The sequence below is a fragment of the Pteropus vampyrus genome, unplaced genomic scaffold (assembly GCF_000151845.1).
Source record: "Pteropus vampyrus isolate Shadow unplaced genomic scaffold, Pvam_2.0 Scaffold17, whole genome shotgun sequence".
Taxonomy (NCBI): Eukaryota; Metazoa; Chordata; class Mammalia; order Chiroptera; family Pteropodidae; genus Pteropus; species Pteropus vampyrus.
This window is the reverse complement of record NW_011888798.1, coordinates 2,613,174-2,630,124: the sequence shown is the minus strand read 5'-3', so window position 1 is coordinate 2,630,124 and position 16,951 is coordinate 2,613,174. Positions and strand designations below refer to the sequence as shown.

The 16,951-nt window shown below is 35.0% G+C and overlaps 1 protein-coding gene across 1 annotated transcript in view; it reads left to right on the top strand.

The window, feature by feature from the left end:
• Nucleotides 1-16,951, top strand: part of ARHGAP15 (Rho GTPase activating protein 15) — a 592,609-nt gene that overhangs the window by 402,281 nt on the left and 173,377 nt on the right. Inside the window, exon 12 of the mRNA XM_011354472.2 lies at nt 2,991-3,068. Coding sequence (XP_011352774.1) covers nt 2,991-3,068 — 78 coding nt within the window. The remainder of the gene's footprint in view (nt 1-2,990; nt 3,069-16,951) is intronic.

The following is a 16,951-nucleotide window of genomic DNA, read 5'->3' as shown; positions in this document are numbered from 1 at the left end:
ATAAAAAAAATATAAGAAAAGGAAGAGTCTAACTTCAAAATAGAAATGCACCTGATTTCATACCTCATATGTAGAGATATGCATATTAAAATGAGGTTTAAACAAGGTGCTTTTTACAATTAAAATGTGTTGGAATTGAAATAATTTCATTTACTACTGACCTCTAATAAGGGTCCAACTAATTAAGAAGATAAAAAATAATGTAAAAATATTTATATAGTATTTTTTCTCATTTTTATTGTAATAGGTGTTAATTGATATCTCATTTTCAATCTTTATTTTAAATAAGGCTAATTTGACTGATTCTTTAAAAAAATTAAGATTTTTCATTTGAAGGACATAGATCTACATATTTCATTGATGTTTTTATTTTCTAAAATATTTTGTTTCTCAAATTCCTTCAGAGCAACTGATAATTCATGGAAAAAATCAGGACCACTGGCATTTGGATAAACTTTGTATTGGCAAGAGAGAGAACATTATTCACCATTCATGATTCTAGATGGACTTTGACTACTTCCAAATCCAAAACTGTCACGAAAGGCCCCAAACTTGCCATTGTGAGCATTTTTCTGTAGACACAATGGAGCTACTGAAGTGATTTTAGAGAATTCCAAAATATATTCCTTAATGGCTATGAATTCAGAAAAATTAAGCACACTCCTAATGGGGAAAACTTTGAAAAGGACATACTTACTTGAATGCATAAGTTTTAATATTATTTAAATCTATCATGTTATTTGTTTTTATATTTAAAACTAAGTACCAAATATTATCTAATGCCAAAGCAAGAAAGAAATGGTTAATAGATCATAAAGTTCTGGGTATACTAGCATAAATTAAAGACCAACATGGTCTAATACCAAAACTAGGAATCAAATATTAGAACAAATTTGATTAGGATGATTGTCACATTTAAGTTGTCAAATGTACATTGTATTTAAAAGCAAGCAAATTGGAGCATCTTTTGATTAATAGAGCTGTTTAGTGCATCAAGAAGAAAGAATGTATTTGACTTTTTATTAACATGTGTCTTAGACACTTTCACTACACACTAATAGATATCCAACCTCATTTCAATTCCTCATATATTTAAGTTGTAAAGAAGGAACAGAGAGCTGGTAATTTGTTATTAGATTATTTTAGAACTACAAAACTCACCAATTAATACATTTGCTAATAGCTACTTCATTTTATTGATGTTATCTCAGGTTACTCTGAAGTTTATTACATGGAAAAGTAAAAACCAGTGAGAATGAATATGTGAGGCACAAGAACTTTTAGGACAAAAATACTCAGGATGGTACTATAATGATGGATACATCATTATGTATTTGTTCAAAGCCATAGAATGTACAACAAGGCTGAGTCATAATGTAAACATTGGACTTTGGGTGATTATGATGTATCAATGTAGTTTCAGCAGTTGTAATAAATGTACTACTCTGGTGGAGGATGTTGATAATGGGAGAAGCTATGCATATGTGGGGTCAGGAGGTATGTGGGAAATCTCTGTACCTTCCCATCAATTTGGCAATAAATCTAAAACTGCCCTAAAAAAATAAAGTCTTAAACAATTAAAGGTTGTTTTGAATTATGCTATTTATACCAGTGTTTCAGGTTATGTTATTCTACCCTAACCTACTGATGACATGTTTTTTCACAATGACAGAAATGTTCCTATTAAAGTATGTGAAAACAGAGATGATGTAGCAATAAAGAAGCCCATTTCACGTTGGTAAAGAGCTTTACAAAGCTTTTATAATGTTACACTATAAAATTAATTTCTATTCAATTTATTTAATGATCATGAATTTAATGTTTAACCATGCTACTATACCACTTTTGAGAAACTGCTAAGAGAGTGATCTCTACATTGGTTGGTAATCTCACCCAGGCCTCTCTGAGGACGTAGACACATACACTCTTGACATTAAAACTGTGTTATCAACTTTTTTTTAGAGACAATGATAATGTTTTGATAAGTGTTTCTCTTTTACTTTCCCTGTCTCTTTGTCTTTTTGATAACTTGTTCTCAGAAATAACTAGATGATATAAATAGATGTGTGGAAAACAAATGGTTGGTTATCCAAAGCCAATGTTATCATAAATTATTTAAAATTATAGATGCCCAGTTATAAAATAAGCTGAAACTAATTTCACCCTTTTGTCAAGAATTTCTTTTTATTTTTTCCTTCCATAATGGAGCACCCAATTACCTCTAATACACTAGAGATTATCAAAATACTTACACATTCAGAATAGAATTTTCATTCTATAGTTTGAAATAATTGTACCAATAAGATGTTATGCCGTAGTGATACTGGAAAAAGAATGGAAAGAAGTGGAATAGAATAGACTAGACTAGACTAGACTAGACTAGACTAGACTAGACTAGACTAGAATAGAACAGAACAGAACAGAACAAAACAAGAAGTAATAATGGAAGGGAGAGAAGAGACAGAGTGACAGAAGCAGGAAGAGAAGGAGAGGCAAGAAGAGAGACAAGAAGGAATGAAGGAAGGAAGGAAGGAAGGGAGGGAAGAAGAAAGGAAGGAAGGAAGGAAAGGAAGGAGGAGAGAAGAAAGCAAGACTTCACAAACGTCTTGGATTATTCTATCTTGCCAAAAAAGGGACAATGATACATGTATACATGAAGGTTCTTCTTCCCTGTCACGTGCCCCCTCAGTTTAATTCCTGTCTTTTTCTTTGGAATGAATCTTAATTATACTGTGAAATCCCATGCTACCTACTGCTCTTTTATGGTTCAACTAGACTCAGATTTGTTGATCGCTGTTACTAAAATTCATGATTAGTCTACTAGGATTAAAATATGGAAGACCACTTGATTTAGGACATAGAAATGTGTTTTTTCTGTGAGAAAGATATTTGATGATGATTTATTACTGTCTTTCTTCACATATTTATTAATTTTTTTCTCCATCTCAGTTTTATATCAACAAATATAAAACATGCTCTTTTATTTTCAGGTCTAGATGTTGATGGAATATATCGAGTTAGTGGCAACTTGGCAACAATACAGAAACTACGATTTATTGTCAACCAAGGTAAGTGATTTCCTCACTTCAGATTTTTTTTTTAGTAGTTTTATCTCTAGCACTATTTCAGATTTTGTGTTGTATGCATAATGAATATATAATGATAAAATCTTTGAAGAGAAAACTGAAGTAAACAATTATCACCAGAGAAATAAAAATAAAATTATGTTTACATAAAAAAATAGAGAGGGAGACTAACTAATAGTTCATGTGAAATGAAGAGTGAGCGGAATATGATAAACTAAAAATGGAGACGAGAATAATTAAAGAGCAAAAGAAAGAAAAATAGCCTAACTTTTAAAAGTGTTACTGGCATACAATAGACACTTAATAAATGTTGATAAATGAATGAATGAATGAATGAGTGAGTGATGGAAAATTAAAGAGTCAAAATTATAGACATTAGAAAAATATATACTCAATAATTGAGAGCTAAAAATTAGGAAATGCATATATCATTAAAGAATTACAAATTAAAACAATAACGTGATACCACTACACAGCTATTAGAATGTCTAAAATCTGAAACACTGACAACATCAAATGCTGACAAGGATATGAAGCAACAGAAACTCTCATTCACTGGTGAAAATACAAAATGGTACAGCCACTTTAGAAGATAGTTTGGCAGTTTCTTATGAAAATAAACATTTTATTATGGCTGTATGTAGTATGGAAATTCTTACCATATTACACAAAAATTATACTCCTCGATATTTACCCAAACAAGTTCAAAACTTATGTCCACACAAAAACCTGCACACAAATTTTTGTAGCAGCTTTATTTATAATTGGCAAAACTTGAAAGCAATCAAGATGTCCTTCAATAGGTGAATAGATAAACCATGGTACATTCATATAATGGAATATTAGTCAGTGACAAAAAGAAATGAGCTATCAAAATATAAAAAGACTTAGACAATTATTAAATATGTATTGCTATGTGAAAGAAATCAGTCTGAAAATGCTACATACTATGTTATTCCAACTGTATGACAATCTGGAAAAGGTAAAGTTTGCAGACAGTTAAAGTTCAGTGGCAGCAGAGGATTTGAGGAGAAGCGGGGATGAATAGGTGAGCGTGGGATTTTTAGAGCTACGAAACTATTCTGTTTTGATATTGTAATGGTGGATACATGACATTATATGTTTCTCGAAATCTATATAGAGCACAACATAAAGAATGAAACTTAATGTGTACTATAGACTTCAGTTAATAATAAAGTATTGATATTGGCTCATCAATTACAACAAATGTACCACACTAATGCAAGATGTGAATAATAAGGGAAACTGGGCTGGGCGATGGCAATCAGTGACGGGAAGAATACAAGGGGTATATGGAAACTCTATATTGTTCCATTCAATTTTAATATAAGCATAAAGCTTCTCTTTAAAAAACAATGAATTTTTAAAAAATGAAAAAGTGGAAAATATTAAAAACAAGGAGACTAAATCATCACAGTGTGGTGTTATAGATAGTTAATAGGTTTAAAATTAGACACGTGGTAGAACCCACTCTCTCTACTTGTGTCCTTGGCATTTTACTTAACTTCTCTGTGTTCTGGTTCTAATCAGCAAATACAGGAAAAGTTTTGGGGATACCTTGGAAACAGTTGTGAGAATTACCTTAGTAACATAACAAACTCATGATAGAGTTGTTCGATACATGTAAGTTTTCTTTTCACTTAAAAACAGTCAATTATGTCTCTGGCTTTGGGAGAATTTACACAAAGACTTCATACTCTGGCTTTCCACCTAACTTCTAGCTAGCTTCAGATTCTCTGAATTTCCTTCACAATACATTTCTAACTATACTCCCATATTTACATACTGTTGTATTACTTAACGTTTTTGCATACTCTCTTGCCTCTACTTTCAATATCCTCCTATCTTTTCCTTACCACCCCACTTCCTGGCTGGTAGATTTCTCCTTAGTCTTCAAGGCTCAGGTTATGAACAATTTCCTCCTAGGTTCCCATTTCATTGGATAGTCGAATTTACAGTAATAGATATATATCTAACTTGGAAAATTCCATTTATTACAAGGCTCAGAGATATAATGCCATCTTTTGGAGAGAATATTATCACATGTATTCAGAGATTACATTTCAGAAACATTAAAATTTGAAAGTCTTAGAATAAAATAATAAGATACTGGTTGAAATATCTGCCTCTTCCATAAATCTCTATACACCTAAAATGGTAGAACCTGAATCATCCTTGTATCTTCCTCCATTAACCAGTAGTAGCCCTGGGTCTCCATAGAAGGAAATTCACAGTTAATATTTGTTGAATAATGTGTATGTGTATATATACGTGTGTGTGTGTGTACGTGTGTGAGTGTATGTTTTGCAGATTGAAGAAGTATTATTACTGAGAAGCATTAAACTTTCCAGCAGTTCAACTCAGGTTGAACCACCCTTTTAAGTGTTTACTGCAGTACTTTTGATCAGTGGCCACATGACTTTTATTTCTGAGAATCTCTGTAACTGAAAATCTCCACAGCTTTGCTTGCTCTCACTAATGTGAACCTTTGCCTTTCACAATTACTCTCCTTCCTGGGCAAAAAACAGAACTAAACTTTACCTCATTTACTCATATTGGCTGCATTAGACTGACTCAGAGCGCCCCTTCTGTGGGTAAAAATTAAATAAAATAGTCCCGGCCTCATTTTCATTCCTGTTTATAACCAGCTAAAATCACTCTTGTAATATATTTCATACTGAAACCATATCCTGATTGGAATTCTAGACAGCTGGGCAACACATTTCTTCTACAAAGAAAAATCTCAAAACAGAAGCCATGGTAGAAACAAACACTAGTTGCATTTCCTGCCTTAAAAAAAAATTATGCTCAGCAGTTTGAAAAGGCAAAAAAATATATATCTCTACAATGAAAATATGAAATCTGTCCATCTCATCATTCGCAATCCAAACTTCAGCGTCCTTGGAGGCTGTGAAATTGCTCATGTATCCGTGAGAGTTGACAACACAGAGCTGGACAGAGGCCTGAGTTGGTATCTGGTAGCGCAGAATTGTCAGTAAACTGTCTTCCTGGTTTATAGCACTGTCAGAATGCAACACACTCAACACAAATTATGCTACATTAAGACCTTTGATAGCAGTGGTTTTATCCAAGTTGTGTTGTGGAGGGTTTTTTTTTTTTTAATTAGATGATAAAAGAAATACATATACCAGCCTCTCTCAAATTTTGTTAATCAAATCATCTTTTGAATGAAATTTCTGGAGTGGACCCATAACCTTGGTGTGAACACCAGACCTTCCCCTTCATCTATACCCTGGTCTCTGACAGCAGAGCAGACTTAGAAGAGAATCAGTGCTGGATACAAAGAGGCCGAATGTGTACTTTGTGGTGTACATCCCTTGGGGTGTATATCTATGTGTGTGTGCACGCACACACAATTAAATAAAATGGCAATGTGGTGATAATTCTGTGAAAAGTGTAAAGCGATATGTGAATGCAGTGAATTCTTTTTTGTTTTCAAAGGTGGGACATAAATGATTTGGGCATACCCTTTTTGTCTTAACACCTTTTGTCTCCTTCATGTTCACATTCCACAAGGTTTCCTTTTTAGAAGACTCTAAATATACATGTTTAAAATGAACAAGCCCTACCCACCATTAAGCTAAACAAATGAAAACTGATTTGGGGGATTTTCAAGAACAGTTCAGTTGCAATTTATGTATTCACTAACTTTCTTGAATGCTATAATCATCAGCAATTCTAAATACACCAGTTGAATGATTCAATTTGTTTTGGTTTTCTATTTGACTCACTAAATCAGTAGGAATTGGATACCCTTATTATACTTCCAGATCAGATGGCATACAAGTTAAATTCAAAGTGATCACTTTTGAAAAGCTTTTCTTAATTATAACTAGTAATGGTGGTGACAATAATAATATTTATTATAAAAATAGCTAACACTTTTATAGTTTATTATGAGGCAGGCACTATACTAAGTGCTTTACTTACATAATTTAATCCTTTCTACTATCCCATAGAATAGGTACTATTATTGTTCTCATTATAAAGACTAGGAAACTGAAACTCAGAGATATTTAAACATGTCCTAAGGTCATACGGCATGTGAAGGAGCTAGATCTCAGCTCTCTCTGATTCGAGCCTATGCTGAAAACCACTGCCATGATTCAGCATAATTGTTGATTACCTATTTACAAAAGTGGAGATTAGTCTTTTCATGTTACATTCACTTGTTAGTGACTTTCTGTTTATACCTGCTTTCTGGTATTGGTAAGTGAAAGGTACTTTCCTAGGAGTTTGTCTAAAACTGTCCAAGAAAGAGAGATACCTGAGAAAACACCAAACATTGTAGTTACAAATAAGACTGGCACTGCCATCCTCTGTAGGGTTTTATATATCTATGTTTGACCAAGAAAGTGCCTTAACACAACATTCCATTGCAGCCTTCAGGAAAGGCATCACAGATTCTTGATTTACGGAGCTGTTGGTGCATTAGCGAGCAATGCTCTGCCCTATCTGTTGTATTTGGTGACAGCTGTCAGTGACATTTTGCTGATGTAACTCTTGCTCTCTATGAGGGCATCCCCCAAAGAAAGCTGGTCCATGACCTTAGATGTCAACCTGTCATCAGCCTGTGACACTGAGTTGATTCTTCAAAATGATCTGTGACCTGATGGTTTTCTTGTGTAAAGGTACTTTTGCAAAGGACAGACTTCAACATGGAGGATGCTGCATAACTGTCTTGAGAACATTTGTCAATGAGTGTTGGAAATCCCACCAGGCTGAATTCCCCCTCCTCCTGACATCAACACTCTGGTTTGAGCGGCACATTGAGGCTTATTGCCTCAACTCTAAATTCAATTCAGACTCTCTGTGGTATTACTTAGACATTCTCTTTCATCCTTTAAAAAAGGAGATGAGAAAGACCAGCATCCTTTTTGGAAAAAATCAACTATGAAGTTTCTCAAGCCCATGAGCCAATGGGAGGATGAACTATAACCCATCACAGGAATAACTGACTGGGAATTTTCCAAACTGGTGGTTCTTAGTACACAGTAACAAATATTCCCTCTAACCATTTATCTAAACCAGAAGAAATTGCTTCTTAGTGGGGTTTTAGACATGTATTCCATATGTAGAAAAAAATTAAGGGAAGATTCTGGAAACACCCTCCTTCACTTTTTCACACCAGGAGGAACGAAATATATAAATGCCATAAATCTACATGGCCAAGAATCTTAATTGGGTGTGTGGGTGTGTGGGTGTGTGTGTGTGTGGGTGTGGGTGTGTGTGTGTGCGCGCACGTGTGCGCATGCACGCATGCATACGATTGTGTGTGTTGTTTGAAATGGAAGAGGTTTTTTTCCCATTAATTTGCAGTCTTGCACTTTGCATATTTTTATTCACCCAAATCTTATTGGCATAATAATCAACATTAAATATTGGCTTAAAGAGAGTAATTTACTTATTTTGAACATGCTAAGAATAAGCTCCATCGAAAATAAACTATTAGGGAAACAATGTTTTGTTACCAAGTATATCTAAACTACTTTTATATAGATTCATGCCACAAAGCAAAGCATTAACTTTAATAGCTATCCCTGTGCTTTTCATATTATTTGTAGTATCGGAAATTGAATAAATGAGGAAAAAGAAAGAATGTGAACAATTGGCAGTGTCATCATGAAATAAGCAATTGGATGAAATAGAAAAAGATCTGGAAAAGGATTTCAAAACTTTTAGTTCTGTTCGTATAAAATAGCCCTCATATCAAATCCAGTCATTTTCTATTAAGTGTGTTTACAGTGCCCTCTTCTATTAAGTGTGTTTATAATGCCCTCGTATTATTTTTAAAATGCGATATTTCCTTAAGCCTACTTCACTCTCACCATCAAGCACAGCAGCAACAGAACAAACTGTGTTATTTGCTTTTTATCCCATTCCACAGGGCGGTTTTTTGGTTAAGTCGAATCATGGATATTGCACCTTTCTGGCTTTCGTGTGACAAGATTATCTTTTAACAATGATTTATTTTTTCCATTAAAGCTGAAAAGATCACTTGATCATAAAAGGGCCAGACTTTAACATCATTCAGGGCTTTGGAAACTTTCTTAGACCTCATTTTTCAGCTACATTGAGTCAGGGAGTTCAAAGACTACTGAGGACAAAACTTGTATTGCTTTCTGGCTGCTTAAGGAAATGCATTGTCATTATTAAACAATCTGAACACGGAGGTCAAAATAATCAACTCTTCACATTTATACACATTTATATAACATTTAGTGTTTTACATAATATTCTAATAACAACTTAATGACTACTTCTAGTCTTTAAAGTACACAAATTCTGGTGACTTATTTTAAAATAAAATTATATCATATGTTTATCATACCTTATATTTTATAATTCATTACCTACCAAGCAATAAGGCCTGACCTAATGCTGTGGTGAAACAATTAAAGGCAGAGACCATCTAGTGGGAAAAGAGCACCAGATAAGGATCGATGGAACTGCTTCTTTGTCTTGATTCTGAGTGATTTGTCTGTCTAATAGAAACTATTTTCACCTCTTTGAATCACAGACTCTTCATTTCCAAAATGGTAATAGTAATGAAAATGTGAAAACTTTAAAAACTCCGAATCAGTTCAGTAATGTTTAATATTAACTTTAATTTAGATGACAAGTAGTCAGATGAAATCAGATCAATATTAATTAGTTTACTTAATATAAACATGATATTAAATATTAATAATCAAGTTTAGTTTTTGCATCCACATGACTGAACATTCTTTAATGATATTAAGATTCTTTTTCTAGGAAATAAAACCAAATATAAGAAAGCTTTGGAGACTCTCTGCTATCCAATGATTCATCTCATTACTAGTCAAATTCATAGGACTTCTGGGGTCCTGGACACAAAAAAGAAATTTAGTTTTATGTTATCAATAAGCTTTCGGGAGAGTCCACATTCCAAAAGAATAATCCCATGATCATTGGTGTGAGTGAGTTAGGTCTACTAATTTTTTAGATCCTAATTCAGTTGTGGCTTTTCCATGTAGATTTGATCATTGAGTCCAGAAATTAAATCACTCAGATTTATGCAACTGCCAGTCCCCCAAGGAAACCCTCAAGGATACTTACAAAATTCCATTATCATCATAAATCATTATCGTCACCATTAGAATTAATGAGTGGTTACTAAAAATTTCAGGAAAACACCAAGTTTATTTCTGCTCTATTCCCTATAGCACTGGTTCCCAGCCCTGGTTACATTTCAGAATTGTACAGATTATCTACTGCTGCATAACAATATTACCACCAACTTAGCTACTTATAGCAACACACACATTTTTTTATCTCCCAGTTTTGGTGAGTCAGAGGTCTGGGCGTGGATTAACTGAATCCTCTGTAAGGCTACAATTAAGGTGTTGGCCAATGGTGAGTTCTCATCTGATGGCTCAATTGGAAACAGGTCTGCTTTCAAGCTCACATGATTGTTAGCAGGATTTAGGTCCTTGTGGGTTGTGGGACTTAAGGTCTTAACATTACTGGCTGTTGGCCATAGGCCTTGTGGACCTCTCCATAGGCTCTCCCACAATATAGCAGCTGCCTTCATCAAAGCAGCAAGAGAGAAAGACTAATAGCTAAAGCCAAAGTTATAATCTTATGTAAGATAATCATGAAGGCTATATCTCATCACCTTTGATACATTCCAATGGTTAGAAGTCACAGTTCCTATCCATACCCTAGGAGAGGAGATTAGGCAAAACATAAACCCAAGGAGAGGGAGCTGATTGGAGGTCATTTTAAAGTCTGTCTGCAGCAAGAATCAAGTGGTGGACCTTTTAAAAAACTAGGATTCTGGAGCCCAGTCATAAAAACGCTGATGTAAAAAGTCTGGAGTTGGAACTAGAGGTATGTATTTTAAAAGAAAAACAGCTTAGTTTAGTCAAGCACATAGCCAGGCTGGGGAACCCCTTCACAATATCCAGTAAGTTTTATTCTGGCTATCTAGTGGAGACAAGACCTACAAGCCATAAGACATATGGTATTTATGTTTGAGGAAAACAGAAATAGACCATGAATCTCTTTTTTGTTAACAAGTTTTCTAGTGATGCAAGGTTTTATTTTTGACTATTGCTCGATGTAATAATGTTCACTAACTTTTGTGAACTCTCGACTCATTATTTGGAGTATAACTTAAAAAAAATGCCATGGACATAACATGTACATTATTAGTATGATTAAAATTACTGACATATTTTTCACAACAGCACTTTTCCAGTGCTGTAGATTCTGGAATAAATGAAAAAGAAAGACCTTTTACCTACGGATGTGCTAACAAAACTAAAGAATAAATAATATTTTAAAATGCAACAGAATAATGCTGACGCTACTGATAGTTAGCATTTAATTGAGAACCTACTTCATGGCAGGTATGCAAAATTAAAGTTATCTCTAACCCTCATGAAAATTTTCAAGGTAGATAAACTTTATTATCCACATTATTCACACAAGAAAACCATGGCTCAGAAAGATTAAGTAACTGTTCTAAGGCCACAAAATTAATATGCTCTGAAGCTAGACAGTGAACTCATTTTAAATTTACTCTAAAGAATATATTGCTGGTTGCTGGATTCAATTTACCATGGGGGAGAGGGCAGAGAGAAATTTTCTTCCTTTAAGCATCAAAGAATCAAAACCACTTATTCTCCTTATAATGCTATACTATAATACTGTAAGACCAGTCTGTGTGACCTTTCATAAGAAAAAAAAAAAAAACTCATTTTAAAATATCTTTTTTAAAATAAATAACCCCTAACTGCAACTTCATCAATAGTAGGAAGCTTAGTTTATCTTAGTATCCGCAATATAGAAAAGTGTCCAATAATCTGTATGAACTAAGGATTTGTTTCTACAAAATAAAATAAAAGAATGATAAACTTCTATTACAACCAACTCTATATCAAATGGTGTCATTGGTATATTGTGTTAGGTGCCATTTCTGGGTGTCTCAGTAATGAAAACTCAAGTTATATTTTGCATTATATTTTCCTACAATTTAATGCTTGATTTTAGATTAAAGAATAATGCAACAGAAATGAAGAATTGAAAATCCTGCATCCCCATTCTCTGTTTTGATAAGACAAAGCTTAAGGAGGGATGACTTGCTGTTCCTCAACAAAGTATATTATTAGCAATTGGCCAACTCAGGCATGATATTGGGAGGAGAGGTACAACCTGGTTTGCCATTTGGGCTCTCCAAGATGTTGGGAATAACTAGGTAGCAAGAAAAGCAAAACTGAATAAATAGTAATGAAACTTCATTGCTCTCGTTAACCCCATGCGCTGAGTTTTCAAAGTATGCCTGTTTTTTTTTATGCACAGGAAGTCCCTGTTCTTGGTAATTACAGCTTCAGTGACTCAAATATATTTATATAGCACCTCTTTTCCAAAGCACTCCATGTAGTTTAGAAGCACTTTCTAACAAAATTGTGCTATAGGAAAAAAGAAAAAAAAAAGTATTCCCATCACCTCGGAGCTGCTTCTTAAAAAGAGAAGTACCAGGTGCAAGGTCAGGAAAGAATTTTGTCAAGTCTCCATGCACACTCTGAAGATAAGTGTCCAGAGTTTATAAGGATAGAGTCTAAAACAATGCTCAGATGAAAATCTGAATGATTTTGAGTCACATAGACTTCAAAACCCATTTTTTCTTATGCTCTCGTATTCATGGGCCCACTGGAGAAGAAGTGACAGGTATTCCTGTCGGCTCTCCTCTCTGAGAGACCCAGCACATCAGAAACAATATGGAACTGAGAGGTAAGCTTCATAAAATAAAATTTGGCCTTTACATCATTTATTCATCAACATACACCTAAAAAGTTCTTACTATGTGTCAAGCAACATGCAGGATACTGGAAGTACAGCAGCAAATACAGCTAATGACGTTCTCAATAATGTAGAGCCTATATTCCCATGGATAGTCCAGTCCAATAACCAAGAAGACTGGTGACTTATTAAATTTAAATTAGTGAAAAATACTAGGTTCTGCAGGCCCTACATGTTCTTCTTTCCCACCTCTCTGATCTCACCATGTTCCTCTCTCTCATCTCATTATTTTCCAAACATTGTCTTCCTGTATTTCTCAGACACATCAAGTTCATTTCCTTCCCAGGGCTTTGGCTTTTGCTCCTATCTACCTGAAATGTGCTTCCTTCAGACTCTCACAAGATTCACTCTTCTCAACATTCAAATCACATTCAAGGACGTTCTTGACTAAGCATCTAAAACATGCCCCCACCTTACCTATCCCATCACTCTTCATCCCAATACCTTGTTTTTCTTCTTCAGAACACAAACTCTCTGAAACAGCCTTGCTTCTTTATTTGTTGTTTTGGTGCCTGCCCTCCTCTCTATACTATGGTCTCTATATGATCAAAACTTTGTCTGTTTTGGTTACCTAAGTATCCTCTGTTTATTGCACCTGGTACATGACAGCCTTCAAACAAAGATTTGTCAAATAGGAATGAATTCAATAAGTGAATTAATGAGTAATGTTGGACCACTGGTGATAATTAGGCCCTGATCAAAAGGTAACCTTAGGACCAGGAAGAAATTTATAGCCCTAAGAAAGAAAATCTTTAGAATTTGAGAGTCCATTTTCAACAAGTCCAGTGAACCATATACACTTCTCCCCATCCCACACCCACTTCTACCCAACATCACAGTCTGATTGTCTAACATGGACCACACAGGAAAGACTTGGTGAAAGGAGGAAGTGACTGCCAAGCTGGGAGAGCAGAGTCAGCCCTAACAACCTGGCTCATTAGGCCACGAAAGATGACCTAAGCAGTGGATGACTTCCAACAAAGGTGGTACTAAGACCACAGTCAGGACTGTCATCTACATGTATGAATTTCCAGAGTGTGATTCCTCTCAGCGGCATTGCTTGTTGCCAAGGCCCTGCCAGCCCCATATCACTCTGCCAAAGGACACCTCTGATCTAATTGCAAGTGACTTTCTTGGTCTTGCCATGGCTCAAATAAAGTAATACAAACTACAGAGCATATGAGAAGAATCAAGGAAAGAGAAAAATTAGTTTGAAGACTAAAATAAAGTTTCAGTTTTCCTAAGGAAAATGTTAAGTGGGGATTTAGTCATTCTAGGTACTGGGAGAGCCTAGGGGAATCAGACCGTGGGGTGTGTTAATTTTGTGTCAGGAGATAGATAATAAGCAAATATGCAAGATGTATATGGGTCATGTCAAGAATCAAGATATAGCGGCATGATAGAGAATAACTGATGGAGATGAGAGGGATGGATGGCCCTTAGATTGGAGGAGCTCTTTGAGGAGGAGCCATTTGAGTAGAGACCAGATCTGATAGGAAGGAGAGAGCCATGCAAAGATGTGGGAGGAGAGCAGAGCAGGCAGAAGGAAACTGACTCTGAAGAACAAGTGCTTGTATGAGATTAAGACATAGAGGTCAGAGGTGAGCAAAGCCAGCCCAGCAAGGCTCTTGCAAATCAAGGTAAGAAGTTTTGTCTTTCATTCTAAGTCACTATGCTGGAGAGGGATAGAAATCAGGATATAATCTGATATTATTTTTAATCTTCTGGCTATTATGAAAAGAATAAATTATAGAGGGTAAGACTAGAAATAGGAGAATAGTTAGGAAGTTGTTATAGTAGTTCAATTGAGAACTATAATAATGATTGATTTATATGAGGTAATCTCCATATTCTAATTTGTCTCATTTTTCATATGCACTTTTAGCCATTCCTTTTAGGCAACAAAGTGTAATCAGAGCAGTGACCCAAGAGTCAGAAAACCTGAGTCTATTTCCATATCGTCTCATATCAACGCTAGCTGTGTTGTCTTGCCCAAGTCATTTAACCTTCCTAGGATGATTTTCTTACCTCTAAAGCAAGACTATCTGTTCTCTTGAGATGGATTGATGGCATGTGAAAATGGTACAATATATAGAAATGGAAGTTATATAGAAATGTGTTTCTCACAATCGTCCTAATGAAGATATCTATTGTAATATACTGAGGTATATGGCTTTTTACAGTAAAGAATATTTGATAAAGGGCTCATCTCATGTCCTCCTTGGATTATTTAAACATAAAGAATTTTCCCTGGACCACCCCAAAACACAGGAATTACTGCTCCTTTAAAATCCTGTACTTGGCAGTTTTGACTACTTAGTACACAATAATCTCACATTGTATATATTGTCATATATTATTAGCAAAAATTATGTGCATATCTTATCTCTTTAACACACTGAACACTTAAGAGCAAAGCTCATATCTTTTAAGTTTGTCTACACTTCAAACAATATCTTGCACTTGATAAAATCTCTATACATTTTAATTAACTTGCTGATTAGATCCAAGGTTGGGCCATTTCCTTTAAAAAGAAGGTGGGACATTTTGCACATGCTAGAAATCAGTCTCAGATGATGTCACTGTATATTGCTGAACTCTGTTCCAGAAACAATGGCAAGAAATGCATAAAATGTTAAGACTAGGTACTGCTGATTTTTATTGTCTGCTTTTTTTTCCCAAACTATTTCCTAATTTCCTACAATGAACACATATTTCTTTTGAAATAAGAAAAAAGATATGTCTTGTTTTAAAGAATTATGTAAATCCTCTTTAAGAGAATGGAGTTTACTCCTTAGAACATGTCAAGAGAATGTCAGTACTTGAGTTTTCTAAAGCACTATTAAATGATGTCTCACTAGATCTTTATAAGAAAGCTATCTACTTCATAGATGAACAAAAGTCCCTATGAGGTTAAATGAATTGCTAAAAGTTGTGTTTGTTCATTTAGCTGATGTTTCCAAAAGGCACTATGTGTCTTGTGATAATCCAGGGACGTACTGGATTTAAAGCCCAGCTATGGTCTCCTAATGCCTAGCCTCCATCCTGGAGTCTCTCAGGGCAAGCAGGGTGTCCAATAGTCTACTTAAGATAATATCTGTGAGATTCTAAAAGGCCCATTGGAATGATTTCGCTTAAATATCGGTCTTCTTGCTGTTTCACCATCTCTTCAGTTTTTCCATTTCTTCAGATTATCTTTTTGTGGCATCCTCACCCTCTGCTACATTTTTCTTAGTGAGTGCCCTAGTCTCCCTTATTGTTAATCTATCCCTTTCAGGTTCCGAGAACCATAAGGGTTCACTCACCTTTCCCTACTGAGGATATTGGAATTCAATGTCCCATTAGCCACAGGGGAAAGAGTATATATGAGTATTATCATTTGATTGGTCCCAATATAAAGAATAGCATTTCTCTCTTTCCAAGCAAGAAATGCACTATCACTGGTTTTGCTGACTGATAAACTCTGCTCCTGAAGACAAAGCTCATGATTCTTAGAATAAATCACAACAAGAATTAACTTTTTTTCCACTGTGTTCCCATTGCATTTTTTATCAGCAGTACCACACTGATTTTAGTTGCATCTCTTTTCCTTTCCTGACTGTTAGATGCTGGAGGATGAGATGTACTTTATAGTCACCTCTGGATTCCCCATTATATGCCAATCACCTTATGGGCCCTCAATATCATTGGGCCTGGCAGAACCTCTTACTTCTGCTTGTCAAATATTCAGCTAGGAGAAATACATGCCTTGACATCAACATTTCTACCCCAGAGATCTACCTGACTTGAAACTGGGCTCAAACATCAATTAAAGCATAGAGGGGTTGTATATTTAGAGGCTTCAGGTCACCCTGCCCTCACTCCTGACAGCTCCAAGTTGTTGAATCTTAATGAACCCGCTTTCTCCATATTCATACCTAAAGCACCCATCTTCTTCATTCCCTCTCTACTTCTCTCTGTTTCCCTTACCAAATGCTGAACTGTATCATTCCCGT